Source organism: Miscanthus floridulus, chromosome 10 (genome assembly GCF_019320115.1).
Source record: "Miscanthus floridulus cultivar M001 chromosome 10, ASM1932011v1, whole genome shotgun sequence".
Classification (NCBI taxonomy): domain Eukaryota; kingdom Viridiplantae; phylum Streptophyta; class Magnoliopsida; order Poales; family Poaceae; genus Miscanthus; species Miscanthus floridulus.
The window spans coordinates 23,568,652-23,591,601 of NC_089589.1; the positions used below are offsets into that span (position 1 = coordinate 23,568,652).

The 22,950-nt window shown below is 41.4% G+C and overlaps 1 protein-coding gene and 1 long non-coding RNA gene across 4 annotated transcripts; one reads left to right on the forward strand and one right to left on the reverse strand.

Annotated features, from left to right (window-relative positions):
- The first annotated feature begins 1,469 nt into the window (after positions 1-1,469).
- Positions 1,470-11,136, forward strand: LOC136486368 (putative disease resistance RPP13-like protein 1). 3 transcript variants are annotated; one of them, XM_066483241.1, is made up of 7 exons: positions 1,470-1,633; positions 1,809-2,045; positions 2,208-2,294; positions 3,523-4,580; positions 8,102-10,028; positions 10,127-10,213; positions 10,302-11,136. In XM_066483241.1, exons 4-6 carry the CDS (start codon positions 3,540-3,542, stop codon positions 10,171-10,173), a joined length of 3,015 nt encoding a protein of 1,004 aa, XP_066339338.1. In that variant the 5' UTR covers positions 1,470-1,633; positions 1,809-2,045; positions 2,208-2,294; positions 3,523-3,539; the 3' UTR covers positions 10,174-10,213; positions 10,302-11,136. The 3 variants fall into 3 exon arrangements, with proteins under 3 accessions (XP_066339338.1, XP_066339339.1, XP_066339341.1); XM_066483242.1 differs by having other exon boundaries at positions 2,222-2,294; XM_066483244.1 differs by lacking the exons at positions 1,470-1,633; positions 1,809-2,045; positions 2,208-2,294 and having other exon boundaries at positions 2,800-4,580.
- Positions 11,137-15,637: 4,501 nt separating this feature from the next.
- Positions 15,638-17,844, reverse strand: LOC136486916 (uncharacterized). Its single transcript, XR_010767060.1, has 3 exons — positions 17,673-17,844; positions 16,771-16,849; positions 15,638-15,751 (listed from the first exon to the last, which is right to left on the reverse strand). It is a non-coding gene; the product is annotated as an uncharacterized lncRNA (long non-coding RNA).
- Between the last annotated feature and the right edge of the window lie 5,106 nt (positions 17,845-22,950).

A 22,950-nucleotide genomic window follows, 5' to 3' on the forward strand; every position in this document is an offset into this window, starting at 1 on the left:
CTGTGTCATCCTTTTTGAGCTACATAACCCCATGTTATCTTGTTAAGTACGGGAAGTACTTACGCTTATTTACTTTCTATATTTGGATAAAATCCTGGATGGGTAACAGATGACAACGAGTATGAGGAGTTTTCTGAGGATTATTAGGCTTGTGGTCAACCAGTTGACCTTCCCTGTGATGGTGTTCCACGAGAGAGAGTTATCTTTTATTTTCCGCTGTGATGTGTAAGACTAAGTTATGTTATTATCGTGATGTAAGATACACTGTGATGATACTCTTTTATAATTTGTCAGCTTGTGTGTGTGACTGATCTCTGGGCACACATGAGTTAGTGCATTCAATTTTATCCTTAAAATTGGGTGTGACATGAATTATCCACCTTTGTCATTATCAAGACAATTCGAAATAATTCTCTAACATTGTATCTAAATTATCTACACCTGCCATTATGAAAGATAATTTAAAATACTCCCTGATAATTTTATAAATTTACCACCTCTCTCAATATGAAGGATAATGCAAAGTAACCTCTAAGTTTGCATTCAACATACCCATATACGCTATTATGAAATAGCATATAATGTAACACCTCTATATTTTTTCTACCACGGCTATTATAAAGAAACAAATAAAAATTCTCAAATCTACATTAAATACTAATATATGCTATTACAAAAAAATAATTTAACATTTAACAACCATGAAGTTAAAATTTAGCATAATATTATCTTTCACATGTATACATAGGATAAATATTTATTTTAATAGATTATGAAACATGGAAAAATGTTCACCTACCAAATCAATAGCAATATCACCAATTATTAATTTTAATTTATATTAACACTCCATGATAATAGATTTCATAATTTGGTATTCCGAATAAGTTTATACATTTTGAAAAAAAAATTATGTAATATCAATATTAGTAACTTATTTTTTACCATTCTACGTTATATAAAACAATACTACTACAAATATAATCCTGTGTTATAATAAATTCAACGTATTGAGCGTTGGCGTGCAAGCTGTGTTTCAACTTAATCAACATGTGGAAAGCAATACTACTAGGACCTAAACTCTTTTAGTAACATGAGCAAATAAAAGAAGGCGTTCATACGAATGGTTAAAGAGAAAACTAGGATCTAGACATAACAATTAACAGAGGTGGCAAGCCCGTTTCTGAAAAGAAGTGTGGTCAAAAAAATAATTCATAATTTTTTAATACGAATTTGCATGAAGATAAATTTATATCAAAATTATTGACCCTGATACCATCTGTAAGACTATAACTTATTTGAAGTATTAGAAGATGTTCAGACTCTGCCTGCCACCACCAGCTCAGCTCAGTTAACTGGGCGACCATGGCTAACTATAAAGTTGCCTTCATTCCTCATCTCAAGCTGCCGAGAGAAGCAACCGCAGTTCTAGTCGTCGCTAACCACCTCACATCTCCTCTGTTCTTCGCTTAAGTCCATTTCAGCTTGTCCGCCCCCTCCAGCGCCGGCTAGCAGCAACCCTGGCCATCAGCCCATTCACCACCACCTCCGCCAGCGTCCGTCAAGCAGAGCAGTTGCCACAAACCACGCCGGGATTCTTTCCTGTTCCAGGCTTCCAGGCATCGCTCAACAGGTTCGTTTCCTTGACGTTGAATTTCTCTGCAATTTTTTTTTTATGCGTAGCTAGCTCTGCGTCCGAGATCTACTACAAACTTGTGTACTCGTTTATATATACTATTATATATATACACCAACCACAAATCTAACAATTCGGCATCTCTATGGTGATCGATGACTGTAAACCCCAGCGCGGCCTGGCCAGTCTTCCTCTTGCGTTACTCTACAACAGACCAAGGAACTGAAGCACACATATTATCCTCTCTCTACCGGCTGCAAACCACGCCTAGGCAGCAGGCGCCGTTCCACGCCTAGTCGCGGATCCGGCCAATCTCCAACCTTTGCAACTGCTAGGCAGCAGGTGCCGTTCCACAAACCACGCCTGCACTTGGTCCAACGTACTTCCAGTTCCAGCCATCGCTCAACAGGTCCGTTTCCTCGAGGCCATATTTCTCTGCATTCAATTTTTCATGCGTAGCTAGCTCTGCGTCCAAGATCTACTTTCAAACTTGTGTACTCGTTTATATACACTATTATACATCAACCACAAATCTAACAATTTGGCATCTCTGTGACAAATGTACCGCCAGCCTGGCCCGGCCAGTCCTCTTGCTCCACTCCACAACAGATCAAGGAACTGTAGGACACAGCATTCTCTCTCGCCGCTGCAAATCAAGGTGCATATGCCTAGTCTCTCCCAGCTCTCTCTGTTTTTCTTTCCATCCTCTTTCTTTCCTATTTTTATTGGAGATGTTATTCATCTTCCACTCACAAATATACTCACACGGGTGACGGGTTGAGATTCGTACCTTAATGCAAATCAAGGTGCCACGTCTGGTACCAAAAGTACCCAACCTGGCCCTCACTACTACACAAAATATTTTCCAAGGCGGACAAAATGGATTTACCGAGGCGGGAATCACAACCGCCTCGAACAAATGGTCACGGTAAATGGGACCTTTACCGAGACGGTTTGATGCCCGCCTCCATAAATCGAATAAAAAACAAAAGAAAAAGAAAAAACCCGTGGACAGGCCCGCCGAGCCCATCCACGGGCCGCCACGGCCGCCGCTGTTTGCTGTGGTGCCTCTCTGCCGCTGGAGGCCACCTCCGCCGCCGGATACACGTCGTGGAGCCATGGAGGCAGGGGAGGAGGCCGGATCCGCAGCCGCAGGGCACCAACCCGCCGGATCCGCCGCCGTAGGCCATCTCTCCTCCGGATCTACGCCGTAGGGAGAGGTGGGAGGGGGGAGGAGGTCGAAGCGCGGCCGGATCCGCCGCCGGAGGGTTGCTCCCCGCCGCCTGGTTGTGGAGGAGAGGAGGCGCTGCTCGCCGCATGCCGGAGAGGGAGAGGGAGAGGGAGGGGGCACCGTGCCGTGCTTGGCGGAGGCGCGGCCGCCGGAGATCCACGCCCTAGATCCGCCTAGGAGCACAGCCACCGAAGATCCCCACAAGCCGCCGCCGCCCCGCTCGCCGCGCTCCTTTCTTTCTTTCTTTCTTTCTTTCTAGTTTTTGTTGGAGATATTATACTCTTCTTCCACTCACAAATATACTCACACAAGGGTGATGGCTTGAGATTGGTGTAGCTGCTTTCGATTTTTAGGTGCCCAAGTATATAATATTTCAACATCATCCATAGATCAAACTTCATCATATTCTCGTCTGCTAGCTACTCATTAATTTGTTAACTCCGTTATCGTTTTAGCTTGCTACTATGCGCCAGATCTGGTACCAAAAGTACTCAGTTATCATTTAAATGTGATTATTCTAGTACCTATCTACTGTTGCAGTGTTCCCTTTTGAATAATAGTGCCAAGGTTATAGGGGCCTCGGTACTTTTACCATCAAGATTACCTTTCCTTTAAAATGAAACACGTAATTTTTTATTTAATTTCGATTTTGTAGATACCGAAGCAGCAAAAATGGCGGTGGTACTGGATGCTTTAGCATCCTACCTCCAAGACATGTTGTTGGAGATGGCTAAAGAAGAGGTGCATCTGTTCTTAGGTGTTCCCGATGAGATAAAAAAGATGGGGATGAAGCTTGGGGACCTTAAGAGGTTCCTCGCCGATGCTGACAAGAGGAACATCAGCGACGAGAGTGTGAAATCATGGATGAGAGAGCTTAGGAATGCCATGTATGATGCTACCAACATCCTTGATTTGTGCCAGCTCAAGGCGATGGAACGGGGTCGAAGCTGTGATATGGGCTGCTTCAATCCCTTGCTCTTTTGTATGAGGAATCCTCTCCATGCTCATGACATCGGTAATCGCATAAAAAGTCTTAATGAGAGGCTAGATGACATTGAGAAGCGTAGCAAAACCTTCAACTTCATTAACCTTGCATCTTATGAGGACAACACAAAAAAGGTAGAATCCTCCCTTCGCGCTAGGCGTGAGACAACAGGGGGGGATGAGTTAGGTGTGGTTGGTGAGAAGATTGAGGAGGACACAAGAAATCTTGTGGATTTGCTCACAAAGAAGGACAAAAATGCACATGAACACAAAAATGTTATGGTTTATGCTATTGTGGGAGTAGGAGGGATTGGCAAAACCACCCTTGCCAAGAAGATCTTTAATCATGACTCCATCAAACAAGAGTTTCAAAAGAGAATATGGTTGAGTGTCAATCAAGAATTTAGCGATGTTGATCTATTAGAGAGAGCAATCACTGGAGCAGAAGGAAACCATCAAGCACCAAGAAACACAAAGGACACACTAGAGCAAACCCTTAAGGAAGCCGTGGAGGGGTGCAAGACCTTATTGGTGATGGATGATGTTTGGGACCACCATGCATGGGAGAAGGTGCTCGAGCCTCCATTAATAAACTCACTTGCTCGTGGAAGTCGTGTTCTCGTAACAACGAGACATGACACGGTCGCTCGAGGCATGATAGTGGAGGTGCCCTACCACCATGTCGACAAACTAGAAGAAGAAGATGCCTGCTCTTTGCTCAAGAAGCAGGTTTGTATAAGTTAATTTAAGGATTTAATATGTTATGTATTCATGTGTGCACATTTGCTTCACAATCTATCTAGCTTTATTTTGTTACACATTCATGCATGCACATTTGCTACACTATCTATTCAGATGTCGGTAATCTTGCGCATTTTCTTCACATTTGCTTTACTATCTATTTATAAAATTGTGTCTTGAGAGGAATCATTTCATTCATCAACCTAAACCTATAAAATGATGTGGCACTCTTAGAAACCACATAAAGAAAATCTACACTGAAGATCCCCTTATGCGCATGGTTGTACAAAATAGTTATTTGTTTTAGCATTAATATTAGAAATCTAGGGTCTGTAAACCACTTTCAAAACACTACTACACGAACATTATCACCGCTTGCTTGAAAACCACCATCACCACCGGTTTTGCGATTCGGCGGTGATGCTCACCTTCATCACCGCCACATTGAAACCGATATTGAAAGTTGAATAAAAATAATTAAAAAATACACGTGTCATGTGTGCCTACAGTCATCCATGATGGTCTACGCTAGCTGCCCCTATAGATTTTTTTTATTCCTATAGGTGCTTGTGAAGTTTCGTAAGAGCTCATGTACAAGCATTATTACATTGTTACTAATACTTGTGGTCGCAACTCTATAGATTTTTTTTTGAGAGCCTCAACTCTTTAGATGGTCATGAGATTAAGATTTCTAAACTTTTACTCTACTGTACCCTTTCGTTGCAAAGGGCGTCTGGTGCTTAGGTTTAATATCTCCAAGACCAAGTCCCATCCTCCACGGTCTGATAAAGAATCAGCAATTTATAGCCTGTACTATTAAAGCCAATCAGGACTGGACATTACTGTTTAATGATGGGAATGTTAGGCTTTCTCTTGTTGCCTAATTTATTTTGTTCTAAATTTTCAGAAGTCCTATTATTAGGTGATAGGAGTGTAACTTTTTAAATATCTCATCGAGTTAGACATTAAAATAACATATAACATATGTAACTTTTATCCTTTTCTCTAACAACCTTTTCAAACTATTATAATTTTACTAGATCCTGTAAACATGTTAAACTAAAATCAATGATTTAAAGTTCTATTCTGAACATGGCGTAAAAAATTAGGAAATGTACTCACGGGGCCTTTGGCATATATCCTGATTGACAGGTTTTACCATAGACACTTGAGTAATTGTCCATGTAACTTGCCTCACTTGTCTCATCTCTAGAATGGTTAAAAAGCTAAGGACACAAGGGATATCACATTAGGCTTACCTGCATCCAAGAGAGTATGAATAAGGGAGAAAAACGTAGCTTCTTCAGGTCAAGATGTGCAGACTTTAATAACCTTTCCAGTTGGATCCTAATAATTGACTTCCGTCCATTCCTTTTTCTACCAGGGGTGTTTGGTCCTTTTATGAATAATCTCATGATAAGTTGCAACGAAATTGAACATATAGTGTCAAATTGGAATAAAAAAATAAACCAAATGTCACAAAGGGACAAATTTATTTTCTAGGATCATATACCCAATCTTTGGGTTTCAAACGAGGACTAGCTTCATGTAGGCTTGTATTGGGACCGATTAGTTAATTACTGAACCATCAGCAGGGACAGATGTTCGTTAAAATAAATCCTCTGGTTTCTTGGGTTCCTTCTTTCACCTTCAACCTGGCCGACAGCAGGACCAATTTCTGACAACATCGTGGCTGTATAGTTTGCATCCTCCATGATCCATGCTATACATTTCGGTTATTAACATAAAGTTGGGTTAATATATCAACCAATCAAACATACATACGGTTAGGATATTTTTAGTTAATAGATCATCAAGTGCTAAACTGTTACTTAACAAACCACATATAAATGACACTGATAATTTATTTTAAATTACATTACTATGGCATGACAAAAAAGTTTATAAGTTTTTATTTCAAATAATTTTATAAATTTTGACTCAAATACTATGTCATATCGACACTGATAATTTAATTTTGATTATTCTATATTTTTATAAAAATAATACTTCTACTACATATACAATTTTTGAATGTAACAGGATCAAAATCTTAGGCCCTGTTCGGATGCAGATGTATTTTTGGAGTTTTAGAAAAATACCATGCTTTTATGAAATACTTTGATTTTATTAGAGTTGTATGAAGTGTTTTGATGCAACAAATTTTATGGTTTTGAAAACTAGAGTTTTGCTAAATTTGTAGTCTCTTTAGAGTTTTATAAATTCATATCTAGACCTCTTTGTTGCTAAATCATGGTTTACCACATCTATAGGTTCTAAAATCGTTGTTTCTTAATACTACGTCTCTTAATACTACTACATCCAAACATGGCCTTAAGTGCCATAGTGCAGGCTGACATGATAGTTCATACCATTATTAATAGGCAAGTGGGTAGCATAGGACCTAGCACTACCGCAAACATAGGCCATCATTGTCGGACCATCATTGCTGGTTGCTTTGGAACCGGTAGTGATAGTACAACTGACAGTGATAGATGAACTTTCACGAACGAATCGAACTTTCACGAACGAATCATGGCTACAAGTGATAGTGACAGGTAGTGTACTATCACTGCTGGTTATAGCCACGAACATGTAGTGAAGGACCACCCGTCGTGGCCGGTTTGTGGCTACAACCAACAGTGATAGGCTATTTTACGAAAAAGTAATAACTTTTTCATATGATGTTTGATAAGATAAGCTTTATATGTTCAAAAAGATTTAAAACTTTGTAGTTAACAATTTTTTAATTTAAGATGGTTTACATATCAAAATATTCTATGTAAGTTCACCAATGGGATTTGAGATGGTTAATGATGTCGAATGGAGACAAAGTCAATAGTAGAGTTAGTAGTCGATGAGATCGATCTACAACTTTGCAGTTAACAACCTTTTCATTTGAGATCATTCAGAGTATCAAATATGCAATATAAGATTCAAAATTGTGTAGTTAAAAGAATAGCATCAGTTGTATAGTCACAAGTGTTGTATAGCTCTGCTGGTATAGATGCTCAGGAGAATGTTGAGATCTTGAGTTTAAATACTGTCATTGTCGGTTACTGGCAGTGAAGATGCAGTAATCTGGCGTACATTTTGTGCTTTTTTTTTATCACTTATCACTATCAGTACTTGGCAGTGAGAAGTAGTCTGACGTACTGTACAACTTTTTTAATAAAATAAGAAAAAATTAAATAAAAGATACGATAAATACTGGAGTGACTATAAACATCAGGTAGACGAGAGTTGGTAATGATAGTGACCGATGAGAACACTATTCTTGTACACAGTCACAGACGTCACCTAATTGCACCATAGTGATATACATATACGATGATTTTTTCATCTATTTTAGTGGACTGGTACATCGGTCATACGCTTAGAACGTCGCACGTGAATTTTGCCTCTGCACACAGTATCGTTTTTTAGCACTTGATTTTGCTTCCGATTATGACCAAGTGTATTTATATCTACATATTTCATTCAATTAACAAGCTTAAGTTGCTTTGCAGGTGGTCGGAAATGAAAACAATGATGAACCAAAGGTTGATGCATTGAAGGACATTGGAACGTCGATTATAGCAAAATGTGATGGTTTGCCTCTCGCAGTCAAAGTAATAGGAGGCCTTCTCCGCCAGAAAAACATAAGGCGAAGCGACTGGAAAAATGTCCTAAATGATTCTACATGGTCAGTATCTCAAATGCCTGAAGAGCTAAACTATGCAGTATACCTTAGCTATCAAGATCTGAACCCTGAGTTGAAGTCTTGCTTTCTGCACTACGCCCTCCTCCCAAAGAACACGGTGTTCTGGTATGACCGTATTGTTGCCATGTGGATTAGTGAAGGATTTGTTCATGGAAACTCACAGGATTTGGAAGTGTTAGGAAAAGAGTACTATGACCAGTTAATAGCTAGGAACCTTCTAGAGCCTGTTCAAGGGAACATAGACCAGACAGCTTGCAATATGCATGATGTTGTTCGCTCGTTCGCTCAGTATTTGACTAGAGATGAAGCATTGATAGCTCACAAAACTGAGCCTGGCCATACCAATAACATTAACCCACAAAATGTTATTCGGTTATCATTAAAATCCAAAGAATCAGAGTCAAATGAGCTAGAGTGGAGTTCTCTACAAGCACATATATCACTGCGAACACTTATATTAGTTGGGGAAACAAAGATCAACCCAGGTGATTCACTGTCATCTTTTCCTTGTTTGCGGACCCTACATATAGAAGATGGAAATTTTGATGCATTGTCTGAATCTTTGGTCCAACTCAAACACTTGAGGTATTTGTGCCTAGATGCCACTAACACATCTAGGCTGCCAGAAAAAATAGACATGATGCAATTCTTTCAGTGCATTGACCTTTCTAACTGTGGAAGTCTGACGAAGCTTCCTGTGGGCATTGGAAAGTTACGTCAGCTGAGGTATCTAAGCCTTATTGGCTCAGGTATAAACAATATACCCAGGGGTTTCAGTGGCCTAACTAATTTAAGGGTATTGAGGGGGTTTCCAGCCCATGTGGAGGGTGATTGGTGTAGTTTGGAAGAATTAGGACCTCTTAACCAGCTCATGCGTCTTCGTATACATGGCCTGGAGAATGTATCTTCTTCCTCATTTGCTATAAAAGCCAGGCTTGGTGAAAAGGTGTGCCTCAGCTATCTGTGGTTACAGTGCACTAGTAGTAGTGGAGGTGCTCACCGGTTGGTGAAACAGGAAGAGCAGCAACAAATCGAGAAGGTGTTTGATGAGCTCTGCCCTCCGCCTTGCTTAGAAAATCTTACAATCGAAGGGTACTTTGGTCAACGACTTCCACGATGGATGACGTCGACAGCAATTGTGTGCCTTGGATGCTTGAGGATTCTATTCATGGAAGACTTGCCTTATTGCACAGAGCTACCTGATGGCTTGTTCCAGCTCCCCAGCTTGGAGTTCCTACAGATTAAAAGCGCTCTAGGCATCAAGCGTGTTGGGCCAGAGTTCTTACTACCACACCATCATGAGCACCCAAGCGCTTTGGAAAACTTTGGTTCTGATTTGAAAATTGAGGTGAGTAGATGTCACGGACTTGAGAGGATCAGTAACCTACCAAATTTGAAGAACCTTTATATCTTCCCCTGCCCAAAGTTGAAGGTGCTAGAGGGTTTGCCTGCACTTCAGAAACTCTGGCTGGAGGACTACGACATGGAAACACTCCCTGGATATTTGCAGGACGTAAAGCCAAGGCATTTGGATCTAGACTGTGATGTCCTGTTGCTCACTTCCATAGCTAAAGGAAAATCTAGCCCTGAGTGGGACAAGTTTAGCCATATCAAGCAGGTCAATGCATATGCAGATGATGATGACAACAACATTGAAAGGAAGTGGTACGTGAAGTACACGAGAGATCCTTTCAGCTTCAAGACAAACATCAGCCCCTCTGTCGACGCTTCAGGTAAATTAACACAACACTGCTGCTTTATATGTTGCATATACTGAGCACCTTTCTTGCTATTGGAATATCTGGTTACTTGACTAGACGGTCCGTTTCAGGGGATGAAATAGAGGAGGTGTTATTGGACAAAGTGGAGCAAGTTTGAAGGGAATTCATCGTGGAACAACAGAGGGAGTAACAATAAAGTATGCATGCTACTCCAAGACTATTATTATTACTACATACGTCTCTAGCACTATCGATTATAGAATGTATAAAAGACCTCGCCTGCAGGTGGAGTGCCGCATGGACAAAAAGCAGCCTTGGAGGCTGGAGCTATCATCGCTTCGGCCGAAGAAGAAGCAATGGAGCCGATTACTACGCTGCGGGTCGTCGTGAGGCAGTCAGATGTTGGACACTGCAAATAAATTCATGGTGACTAGAATGCGATGTGATGTGAATTAGTTTTTTTATTCGAATCTGTGTTACTGTGGATGCAGGTTACCACCTGAGAATACAGAGCCTTGTACATATAATTAAGTTGTGAGTCGTCATGTTACAAAACAAATGTTATGATACAGCTTATTCCGGCTTGCGGATTCATTGTGAGCCTGAAAATGTACGTAGGTGGCCAACTAAATGTTCATATATATGCTGCCAGTGCCATGAGAATGCAGCTTCCTAACGAGGCTCCTTTTATTTTTCAGATATTTAAATTAGTTGCAATATAAAGGATTGAAAACGGTGACCTGATGGGGTGAATGGGAGCCGTAAAATTTCTCTCAAAATATTTGGCCGCTGTCCCCAAGCAAACCAAAAGAAGTTCCCAAATCTAAAATATCCCTGCCAACTGGTGACGAGAATACTTAGATAAGTTCCTTGAATCGATGGAAAACCAACGCAAAAGATGGAACTTAAATCCGAGCACAAACGCTCAAACCACGGATGAAACAAAAAAAAAAAAACAGGGCTGGAAATTCGAACCTGCCAGACTGGAAATTGGGCCGGCACTTTTGACAGGCACCGGACTGCTCGGCGCCGGCCAGATGCTGCGCTGCCAATCTGAGACAGACAGAGAGCAAGCACCGAAGGAAGTAGAGACAGGGAGGAGACCGACGAGAGGATGGCCACCTGGGGAGCGCCGCTCGGGCTCTGGGAGGGTCAATATGTTTCGTCTTTGTGCTTCTTGATCAAATTGTGTCAAAGATTCAGCTAAATACTAGCTAAACATGAATATTTTGACGGGTTAAATGAAGTGTAACCCTGTTCGAAGCATCAAATGCGTATTCCCCATTTCCCTCGTCCCTCCAACCTTCCCTGAACCAACCCTCCACCCAACACAATGCAATGCAACCTTCCCTGTACCATCACAATGCAACGCAACACACTCTGTACACAAGCTAGCTACAAACCTACACCTACACCTACACCTACACCTACACCTAGCTTATCAACATCGCAAGGATGCATGAAAAGGCTTAAAGATCGCATGCTTGGATGCATGCTCAGCAGCCATGCCCAAGCCAAGATCCTTGCTTCTCCACCTCCTCCTAATCGCCAGCTGCATTGCCAATGCCGCCGGCGCCGATGATGCCCCGTCGCAGGAGCCCACCACACCGTCCTCGTCGTTCCAGGGAGAATGGCAGCTCCTCCATGCGAGCATCGGCGTCTCGGCGATGCACATGCAGCTGCTGCCGGGGGACTTCGTCCTGATGTTCGACCGCACCGACACGGGGCCCTCCAACATCTCGCTGGCCGCGCTGGCGCCGTGCGCGGCCACCGCCGACAGCGCCGACCGCACGGCTCACTCGGTGCTCCTGGACCTCCGCTCCAACGTGCTGCACCCGTACCCGCTGGCCACCAACCCGTGGTGCTCCTCGGGGGCGCTGCTCCCCAACGGCACGCTCCTCCAGACCGGCGGCTTCTCCAACGGCGACCGCGTCGCGCGGCTCTTCTCCCCGGCCACGCGCTGGGTCGAGCTCCCGTCTTTCCTCGCCGCGTGGCGGTGGTACGCCACTGACATGAGTTTCCTAGTTTGGCCGTACGATTTCTTAGAACAAATGGACGAAAACATAAAAAGTGTTACCTTCTGAATCAAAGGCCTGAACAGAAACGGTGCTCCACGTTCACATGTGAGCTGGCATCACGCATCAAAAGGTAGAGATGCACGCCTTCCAGTTCCTCCCAGCTGGCAAAACTGGCTCTAATTACCTTCTTAGTTTAATTTGTGCAACGGCCCTATCAACCTGAAGGGAATCGGATCCTTCAGATGGCAATAGGGCATCTCTAGTTAGTTGTACTCCTACAGCATTTTGCTCTGCATTGCACGGGCATTGGAGTCTCTCGACCACTCTGAGACGAGATGAAAGTGATAAGCTGACGTGCCGATGGTGACAGGAGTGAGAACGTCGCATGGCCCAGGCTGCTAAGGATCGGAGTACTGCTTGACGGTGTGCATGTCAAGCCTCGCCTCCTTGTCCTCGGTGTCCCTACCGGGGGCCCAGGCTCGGCCAGAATCCGGCTTCGGCTTCGGTTTCGGGGTCACCTTCGGAGTCGTCGCTCGTCGGACGCCAAAGTTTTCCTCAAGCAGATTGAAACCGAGTGGGCCCGTTATTGGTTGGCAGTCAGTCAACTACTCTAGTGTTTTTCTGTGACGACTGAGACGCTGGAAAGGACATTTGCAGCAATGGCGATGTGCGGTGGACGTGGACGCGGTGCGGGCCAGCCGTGAGGCCGTGACTTGTGCTAAAGGATCGTAAATTTCGAATAGTATTTTTCTCTCGTATAAATTAGTTAGTAGTATTTTTTTACGAATCAACAATGAAACAAACCAGCCAACCCAACCGACTTATTGTTTGTGATGTGTGCTGGTATCAACGTGTCCCCGTGACGTGGTGCGGTCGGCACACAGTTCAAATTCACGCAGACTTTTATTTTCACTGGCTAAAGTTTGGTACGTTTAGACCCATACATAGAATATTTAATATAGATTAAAAATAATTAATTTCATAGATTAAGACTAATTTACGAGATAAATTTATTAAGCCTAATTAGTCCATGATTTGACAATGTTGTGCTATAGTAAACATGTGCTAATAACAGATTAATTAGGCTTAATAAATTCGTCTCGTAGATTACTGAGGATTAATTAGGTGAGGCACATTTTTAATCACCTCAACTTCTTTTGCGTTTGCCTTTTTTTGAATCGTTCAGAGGGAGTAGTAGACCAGGTACGTTAATTATATCTAGCACAACGATTAGTTCCAGTGCCCCCTTTCTTTTTCATTTTTGGTTCTATTATTGATTGATAAATTCACCTGTTTGGTACGTCTCCTGCTACAGTTTTACTGACTCATAGAGTCATAGGAGCTTCTGAAGTTACAAAAAAATTGCTTTCCAGGCTTCCAGATTATTTTAGCAAGAAAGAGTTGATTTATAAAATGGAGACAGAGCCATCAAGAGCTGTGCGAAACAAAGCTTTAATTTGTTGATGGCAATATGGCATCAATGTCTTAGAAGACAATGAGAAGGAGTCGCATTTTCTCGTGAAAGTGAAGGCAATTACTTGGTACATTTCTTGGAATGACATTTTGATGATATCGACTGGCAGTGGCAGCTACGAGGTGGACACGGAACAACCCGGTGTCCGGTGCGTGGATGGAAAGCGTTTCGTCGTGTCGTCGCCATTTTATTGTCAATTGAGAAAGTTGCTTTCAGAAAGAGGGAACAAAAGACTCGCTGCATGCCGAACCAATGTCCATGTTCGTCGTCAAAATCAAGCACTGGAAGGTGGAAAGTCAGGCAAAGCCTATGGATGACAATGGGGATGTACCCATCGGATATCGTCGGAACGTTCTCTTCCCCGCTACGGAGAATTCATTCCGTCTCCGTCCCCATTAACTGTCTCGGGTATAGATTCTTACCCATCCCTATACCCGTCGGGCATCGGTCGGGTAACAGATACCCGACGGGTACTGCATACCCGATAAACAAGGACACTTGGGGTCTCAGCTTTGCAATCGGAGACATTTCTTCTTCACCCGGGTATAAGTGTCGGAGTCTCAGAGATGCCGAGGAGAATGAGCGAGGTTGCGAGGAGGACGAGCAAAGATGGCAGAGAGACCGAACTGAGGAAGCGAGGGGCACGAGCGCTCGTGAGGCAAGCGTGCTTGTGCTGCTGGTGGAGATGGTGAGGAAAAATTGAACTATGTTGTTGTTCAGATTTGGACCAAAATATCTATGTTGAGTTTCTTTGGGCCCAATACTCGTATGACAGCTCAAATAGTCGGGTTCATCCTCTTTCATGAATCATAAGTTTTATTGCTATTATTTGGTGGTAATATACTTGAGAATAAGTAGCTCAGCACTGGGCCTGATCTCAATCAGAAACTACGAGGTTTAGATTGGTAACATGGATTGCATATTTGGATGATATGAAGGGAATGTTTGGATCTCATCCTTGTAGTGATATTTTAGACTCTAGATTGTAAATCTGGATTCTAGATAAAATTATGAGTGTTTGGATCTTATTTTCACAGTATTTATTGCCTTAGCATAGTGCAAATCGTCAAATAGTAGAGGTTTGTGGTAGAAGTTGGATTTTACAATCTAATTCTAGAGTCTAACTTTTTAGATGGCATTCTCATTTTTCCACCATATTTTTATTTTTCTTAAGACACCCAAACAGACCTGAAGTTTTCTCGATAAAACAACGCAAAATGGAAACGTCTAGCAACACAGAGATATGAACTCTAAAATTTTTAATTTTGGCTTGACGGAGTCCTTGAATAATACCAAGCAACATACATGACGTGAAATTTTTCGATGTTCCCGTTGCAACGCACGGAAAGGTCTATACAGTTGAGTTGGTGAGCCTGCGACGCCGCGCTCTCCCGTATTAATTTCACGAACTTTGCTTTTTCAATTAAATGTCACTTTAACGGCCGTATTTAATTTTACAGTATTGTTATCTTATCATGCGATCTCTGTGTTTTTAGTACAAAAGTTTAGTTGTCCCGTAGCCACGCACGAGCACGCTAGTTTATAATAATAACAGAAAAGTCAGAGTACCCGATGTTAGCCAAATGGAATTTCCGTTGCTTATTACGTACGCGGTCGGTCTGCTGGATTTTTTAAAGGTGTTTGTTCCCTCGCCGAATCGCCCTTTGGGCTGGTTGGTATATTGATGACGGATGAGTGAGCGAGTGATTAGCGAATATAAATATGATATGTCGCTTTCGCGATTAGTTAAGCTAGTGCTTAGTGAATATGATTAGTGAATATGAGTATGCGGATGAATATTTCTCAGGATCTTTTGCAGGCTGGCGAGACCAATAGTTCAGCCGGTCGTGCGACTATGCTTGTGACAGTCCGACTCGGTACTCACCGTATGCATCACTAGCTCACTTCAGAACCAGGCTAACCCGGTCTACTCCCTCGCTATCCCCAGCCACGAACACACAGGACTCAGGCTCTATTGTCTCCCCAGGCAGTTGTAGCACCCAGTTTTAAGAACAAAACCAGATATCCACCATATGTGAGCCTAGGAGTCAAATCTCACATATAGCTACAAATAAGGGTAATATCAAAAGACAATGCTTAAATACATAGCGTATTAGTATAAAGAATATAACCTCAGAGTATGGACAGCGGAAAGACAACTCCAATCTTCAAGCGAAGACACCAAATCCACAGGGACAACTGACTGGTTGATCACAAGCCTAATTCCTCAAAACTCTAGCAATCTGGTACCCATCCGGGATTTTTATCCAAATAATTGAAAAAAATAAAACAAGCGTAAGTACACGTCGTACTCAACAAATATAACATGGGGTTCATGAGGCTCAAAAGGCTGACACTAGTTTAACTGCGATTAGATTTTAATGAGTCATGATTTTAGCATAGGAGTAGCAACAAGTTTATCTCAAACCCATATAAACACATGATCAGGTAAACATGAATAATGAATAGCATAAACAGTAATGATTAATGAGCATCTTTATCATCAGTATCGTCAGTGTTCATCATCTATTCCGTAAATGTTCCAAGGCCGCTCGTGACCGTGAGCACGGCTGATATACCAGTTTTACACTCTGCAGAGGTTGTACACTTTCACTGTGAGTCGTGATTTACCCTTTCGCCCGAGGTGATCAGCCTCTTGACCCACTACCAAGGAAGGTCGGCAGGGTTCACTATGAAGCCTTTCAAAGGTTCGTCTAACAAGTTAGGGCCATTAGATTCACTCGGCAAACAGATGTAGAAACCCCCCTGTCGAATGGCACAATTCCATCACGGCTATACACATAAGAGTAGAGGCTGTCCTATACCCGATTCGTCAAGCCATTCTTACGCCAATAAAGGTAACCGCTAACAAGCTAGAAAAGGTCCTCATACTGAGCGAAAGCCAGAGCCATGTAGCCCTCACAGCTGTACTGTAAGTCCCGGATGATCACTTACAGATAAGTCCTTAGGGAGAGAAATCTAGAGCACCATAAAATAGCCCAATGCTCTAGCCCCCTTGTTCCATGTTGCTAAAAAGTATCTTTTAATGTTTATTGCATATTACATTAGTCAAGTTACAAGATCATGGTTGTAGTGGAGCACTAGCATCATACTACCCAATGCAATACCCCAAAGATATCAAGGAATCCAGGATATCAAATAGCTAGGAAAATTACTACGGTTGCCAAGGTAGACACATGCAGTATGATTTAAATGATTAAAGGTATATAGGACAACAAGGAAGATCCCATGCTATACTTGCCTTAAACACCGATCCTTCGGTAAGCTTTAATCTTCAACGCTCTTCTGCTTCTTCTTAATCACCACGTATATCTCACCGACTGGACGTAATCATAAAACACCACACAAGCATCCATACAATCATACACGAAGCAAACAATAGATCTAAATTAGAACAGTACACCAATCATAGAAAAATAAGTAAAAGAGTTTGAAACACGATTCTACACATCGCTACGAACACACGGTCGCGAGAACACGCTAATCGGAGTTACGGTTTGAGAGAAACGAATACCGAGATTTTTATATTATATTAAAGAAAAAGCCTATGTGCTTGATTTATTTAAATTGAGCAAAACCAAGTGAAAAGTTGTTTAGACCAGATTACTCAAAACATAATTTAATTCAAAAGCCAGGTAAAACTACTCATAGTTTATTTATAAAGAATGTCATATAATTCAATCAAGTTAAACTTTATCTTTGCAAAGGAAAAAGGTGTATGTGAAAGCATCTAAACGTGTTTGTCATATATGCAACATGTTTAAACTAAGCGAATTATTGCTAAAAGCATGTTTAATTTGGTATTAATCGAATTGACATTTGACTTGTGAAAACGCTGAGGTTAAACTTGTTTCAGTTACATGAACATTAGTCATATTAATATTTAAATTAATAAGCTCATACGTCACTAACTTGTAGATTACAGAAACCAAGAAAAACCTGTACGTGCAAACGTGTGGGGCAGATGTGCTATGTATATGTGCAGATTTGCATGTTCATCTGCGCTTAGGCATGCATCAACCGTGCATGGTGCTTGCTCTGTGACGAGGATGCAGGCGAGGTTTGCGTGGTCTGGACCAGCGAAGGCACGAGACGCTAAGCTTGGAAAGCAAGGTGAACAACTCCAACAGCTGGGCGACTTACGTGATGGCGAGTTCATCCAGGTAGAGTGACGATGGTTGCTCGCGATTGAGGCGGAGAGACGATGAGCTGGCCGACGGCAGGGGCGGCATAGAGGCTCGGAAAGTGGGCACAGGCGAGACTGAATGGCAGCAGGGCTCTCGGTTGGGCGTATTGCGGCAGGAAAAGGCCGGCGCTCGACGTGGACTGCGATAGGAAAGAGAAGCAAACAAAAGAGAACCTAAAGGAATTGAGAGGGAACAAGATACACCAGGGTGTTGTCCAACCTTCATGCAAACCCAGCGATGAGGAGAAGAACGATGATGTACAGCTCGACGAGGCGGCAACGGGCAGCGCGACGGCGACGGCGAGAGATGGATGAGAAAAATCTGATTTACTACACGAGGGATTTCCCAAACTAGGGCCTCCCCTTACGGTAGTTTTGGTGTGCTTTGCCCAAGGGGTTGGTTGATATATATACGAAGAAAAACTCCCCACGTCTACGTCAACTAGCGATATGGTACTAACTGATGTTACCCCCTCCACATTTACTAATGAGCCTAAATAATCATTAAAGCCCATTAGTAAATAAATGCATAGGCCTTTAGGATTTATTAGGATTATTGCACATGGGCTTTGAGCGTTGGGAAAAATAAGAGATTTATTATTTTCGGAATTAATTAATTTCATAGATAAAATAATTCTAGAAAAGTCCAGAATTGATATTTAAGCCACGAAAAATACTCCGAGACCTCCGAAAATTGGGGGAAAATTCTCAGAGACACTTTGGAACATGATGAACCCAAATAAAGTATTTGGAGCTCATAAAAAGATTGTTGGGAAGTTGGAACATAAAGATTAAGGTGAAAGAGGTAGGAATTAAATTTCAGAAAAAGCTAAAAAATTCATAGAGATAGATATTCGTCTCCTAAACGTATAAAAAACACACATTTTGCACATAGAAACACGAGGTGCGACCGGCATGAATGCGACAAACCTGTTTCTACCTTATGATAAATTTTAAATTATTGAAATTTTTTATTTTCCTATGTTTTCATGTGCAAAAAAAATTCACAAATAAATCATTTTAACTCTATTTTCAAAAGTGGCAAATTTTAGGGTGTTACAATTCTACCCCCCTTAAGATGAATCTCGTCCCCGAGATTCGGACGACGTCGACTGGGAGATAGAGATACTTCGTCTTCAGACTCTTCTTTACTTCATCGTGTAGTTCCATCGTCTTGATCAGAATCCCACTTTACTTTGCATACCTGTTAATCTTACTCCAAGTAACTTGTCAAACTAACTCCAAGATTATGACAGGTACCTTGAACAATTCTTAGGTAACTCCAATCCCTAGACCATCTTTCCTTTTTAGTTCGTAATATCAATTCTCTTTCTTAGTATATTCACCTTCCAACGAAGTCTTACGAATCTCTTGGTCAGAAGGATATTCTACTACCAACCTTTAAAACATTAATGATCCTGGTCAAGTTGCTCAAACTTGGAATACAATTCTTAGTCCTTGGTGTCACCCGAACCTTCCTAGCACAATTCTCCATTGCTAAGAGCATCGGTCATGACTTTTGCTTCTCCAAGTGATAGCACTTTTCCAAGTCCTCCATTTCATTCCAACGAGGATATCACAAGCTTAAGACCAACTCGGTGAAGATGTCCTGTAGATTCTTATGATCCTCCTATATGTCACTTTTACTTCCAAAAAGATATTACTTCCATGCTTCACAATGGATAACTCTAGATCACATGTCGGTTAGTTCAACTCACGCTTCCTTAGTTGACTTAATGAACAAGGTACTACATTTTTATTCTTGCATAGGACACATCCCACATCTTGACAAGGTGCATCCTTGTAGATATGAAGGTCTCGTCCGGATCTGGCAAAGCTAATACATAGATTTTACTTCAACCTCTTCTTGGACTCCTTCAACACTTAGCTGAGGTTTCCTTATCCAAATTAACTTGAAAACTTCTCCAGTAGCTCTATAAAAATCTTGATGATCTCGGATAAACCTTCCTTGAACCTCTAACTAAACCTCATTGAAACTAAGTTTCTCTGACATCTTTGAGTACCACCATGCTTCCACTGCGCAAACTAGAACGTAGGATACTTCACCTTACAAATTCTTCAACTTGGCTACCCCCCTTAAGAAAAGAAAAACTAGGGGACACCAAAGTATAGCTTGCATCTCCTTCTAGATGAGCTAACTAATATCTTGACGTTCCGCCATCCCAATGATACTCTTGTATATGGGCAAGAACAAGAAATCTGGAATTCCTCGCGAGCAGAAAAACAGCAGCGGCGTAAAATGGTTGTAACTCTCATTCTATTAATCCAATGATACTGTAGCTTATACCGTTGGAAAGCTTATAAAATTCTCTACAACTTTCTTATAGAACACTTTTCCAAATTCCACAGTTAACTTGATAAAAAAACCATGCACAATAGAAACTGTTCTAGGTTCCAAACAGTACAGATGCATCGCCTTATGATTTTCATATCTCCCTAACCAAAATAGCTATCAGGATGATTCTTGCGCTCAAAGAAAGATATTGAAGTCTACTTTTGTCCAGAATTTTCTCATGATTTATGATCTTCCAAATCAGAGATATAAGTCAAAGAGTGCAGACTGCTCCAAAAAAAATAGGATAGGGGAAACAGAAGAATACCATACCCCAACTATTTGTTTCACTAATCCTTATACCTTAGGCCTATAAACTAAATAAAATTATGGGAACACCCAACAAGATCATTGCAATCGTTACAAAGATTCGAAACAATCATGAGCATAATAACAATTCAACAAGCATTAAAGATTCACAATTCAATCATTGTCTCGACTTGCGATACTATCATCCTCATTGTATTAGGGGTAACAATCCTAAGACTCGTCTTCAGGTTACGCAAGAAGGTGATGAGGGATAGTTCTAAAAGCATATCAAACCAAGGAGTAAAGATGAGAACAAAAGCTTAAAACAAGCATCAAGGAGGAGTTAAATAACAAGGATAGATATATAGTACAGAAGAAAATATCAAGATTTATGGAACAAGGATTTTATACCAATTTCAAAACCTTAAGACGGCCAATTTCTAACTAGGCTTGCGTCCTACAGTCAGCATTTCTCTGATACCACTTGTAGCACCCAGTTTTAAGAACAAAACCAGATATCCACCATATGTGAGCCCAGGAGTCAAATCTCACATATAGCTACAAATAAGGGTAATATCAAAAGACAATGCTTAAATACATAGCGTATTAGTATAAAGAATATAACCTCAGAGTATGGACAGCGGAAAGACAACTCCAATCTTCAAGCGAAGACACCAAATCCACAGGGACAACTGACTGGTTAATCACAAGCCTAATTCCTCCAAACTCTAGTAATCTGGTACCCATCTAGGATTTTTATCCAAATAATTGAAAAAAATAAAACAAGCGTAAGTACACGTCGTACTCAACAAATATAACATGGGGTTCATGAGGCTCAAAAGGCTGACACTAGTTTAACTGCGATTAGATTTTAATGAGTCATGATTTTAGCATAGGAGTAGCAACAAGTTTATCTCAAGCCCATATAAACACATGATCAGGTAAACATGAATAATGAATAGCATAAACAGTAATGATTAATGAGCATCTTTATCATCAGTATCGTCAGTGTTTATCATCTATTCCGTAAATGTTCCAAGGCCGCTCGTGACCGTGAGCACGGCTGATATACCAGTTTTACACTCTGCAGAGGTTGTACACTTTCACTGTGAGTCGTGATTTACCCTTTCGCCCGAGGTGATCAGTCTCTTGACCCACTACCAAGGAAGGTCGGCAGGGTTCACTATGAAGCCTTTCAAAGGTTCGTCTAACAAGTTAGGGCCATTAGATTCACTCGGCAAACAGATGTAGAAACCCCCCTGTCGAATGGCACAATTCCATCACGGCTATACACATAAGAGTAGAGGCTGTCCTATACCCGATTCGTCAAGCCATTCTTACGCCAATAAAGGTAACCGCTAACAAGCTAGAAAAGGTCCTCATACTGAGCGAAAGCCAGAGCCATGTAGCCCTCACAGCTGTACTGTAAGTCCCGGATGATCACTTACAGATAAGTCCTTAGGGAGAGAAATCTAGAGCACCATAAAATAGCCCAATGCTCTAGCCCCCTTGTTCCATGTTGCTAAAAAGTATCTTTTAATGTTTATTGCATATTACATTAGTCAAGTTACAAGATCATGGTTGTAGTGGAGCACTAGCATCATACTACCCAATGCAATACCCCAAAGATATCAAGGAATCCAGGATATCAAATAGCTAGGAAAATTACTACGGTTGCCAAGGTAGACACATGCAGTATGATTTAAATGATTAAAGGTATATAGGACAACAAGGAAGATCCCATGCTATACTTGCCTTAAACACCGATCCTTCGGTAAGCTTTAATCTTCAACGCTCTTCTGCTTCTTCTTAATCACCACGTATATCTCACCGACTGGACGTAATCATAAAACACCACACAAGCATCCATACAATCATACACGAAGCAAACAATAGATCTAAATTAGAACAGTACACCAATCATAGAAAAATAAGTAAAAGAGTTTGAAACACGATTCTACACATCGCTACGAACACACGGTCGCGAGAACACGCTAATCGGAGTTACGGTTTGAGAGAAACGAATACCGAGATTTTTATATTATATTAAAGAAAAAGCCTATGTGCTTGATTTATTTAAATTGAGCAAAACCAAGTGAAAAGTTGTTTAGACCAGATTACTCAAAACATAATTTAATTCAAAAGCCAGGTAAAACTACTCATAGTTTATTTATAAAGAATGTCATATAATTCAATCAAGTTAAACTTTATCTTTGCAAAGGAAAAAGGTGTATGTGAAAGCATCTAAACGTGTTTGTCATATATGCAACATGTTTAAACTAAGCGAATTATTGCTAAAAGCATGTTTAATTTGGTATTAATCGAATTGACATTTGACTTGTGAAAACGCTGAGGTTAAACTTGTTTCAGTTACATGAACATTAGTCATATTAATATTTAAATTAATAAGCTCATACGTCACTAACTTGTAGATTACAGAAACCAAGAAAAACCTGTACGTGCAAACGTGTGGGGCAGATGTGCTATGTATATGTGCAGATTTGCATGTTCATCTGCGCTTAGGCATGCATCAACCGTGCATGGTGCTTGCTCTGTGACGAGGATGCAGGCGAGGTTTGCGTGGTCTGGACCAGCGAAGGCACGAGACGCTAAGCTTGGAAAGCAAGGTGAAC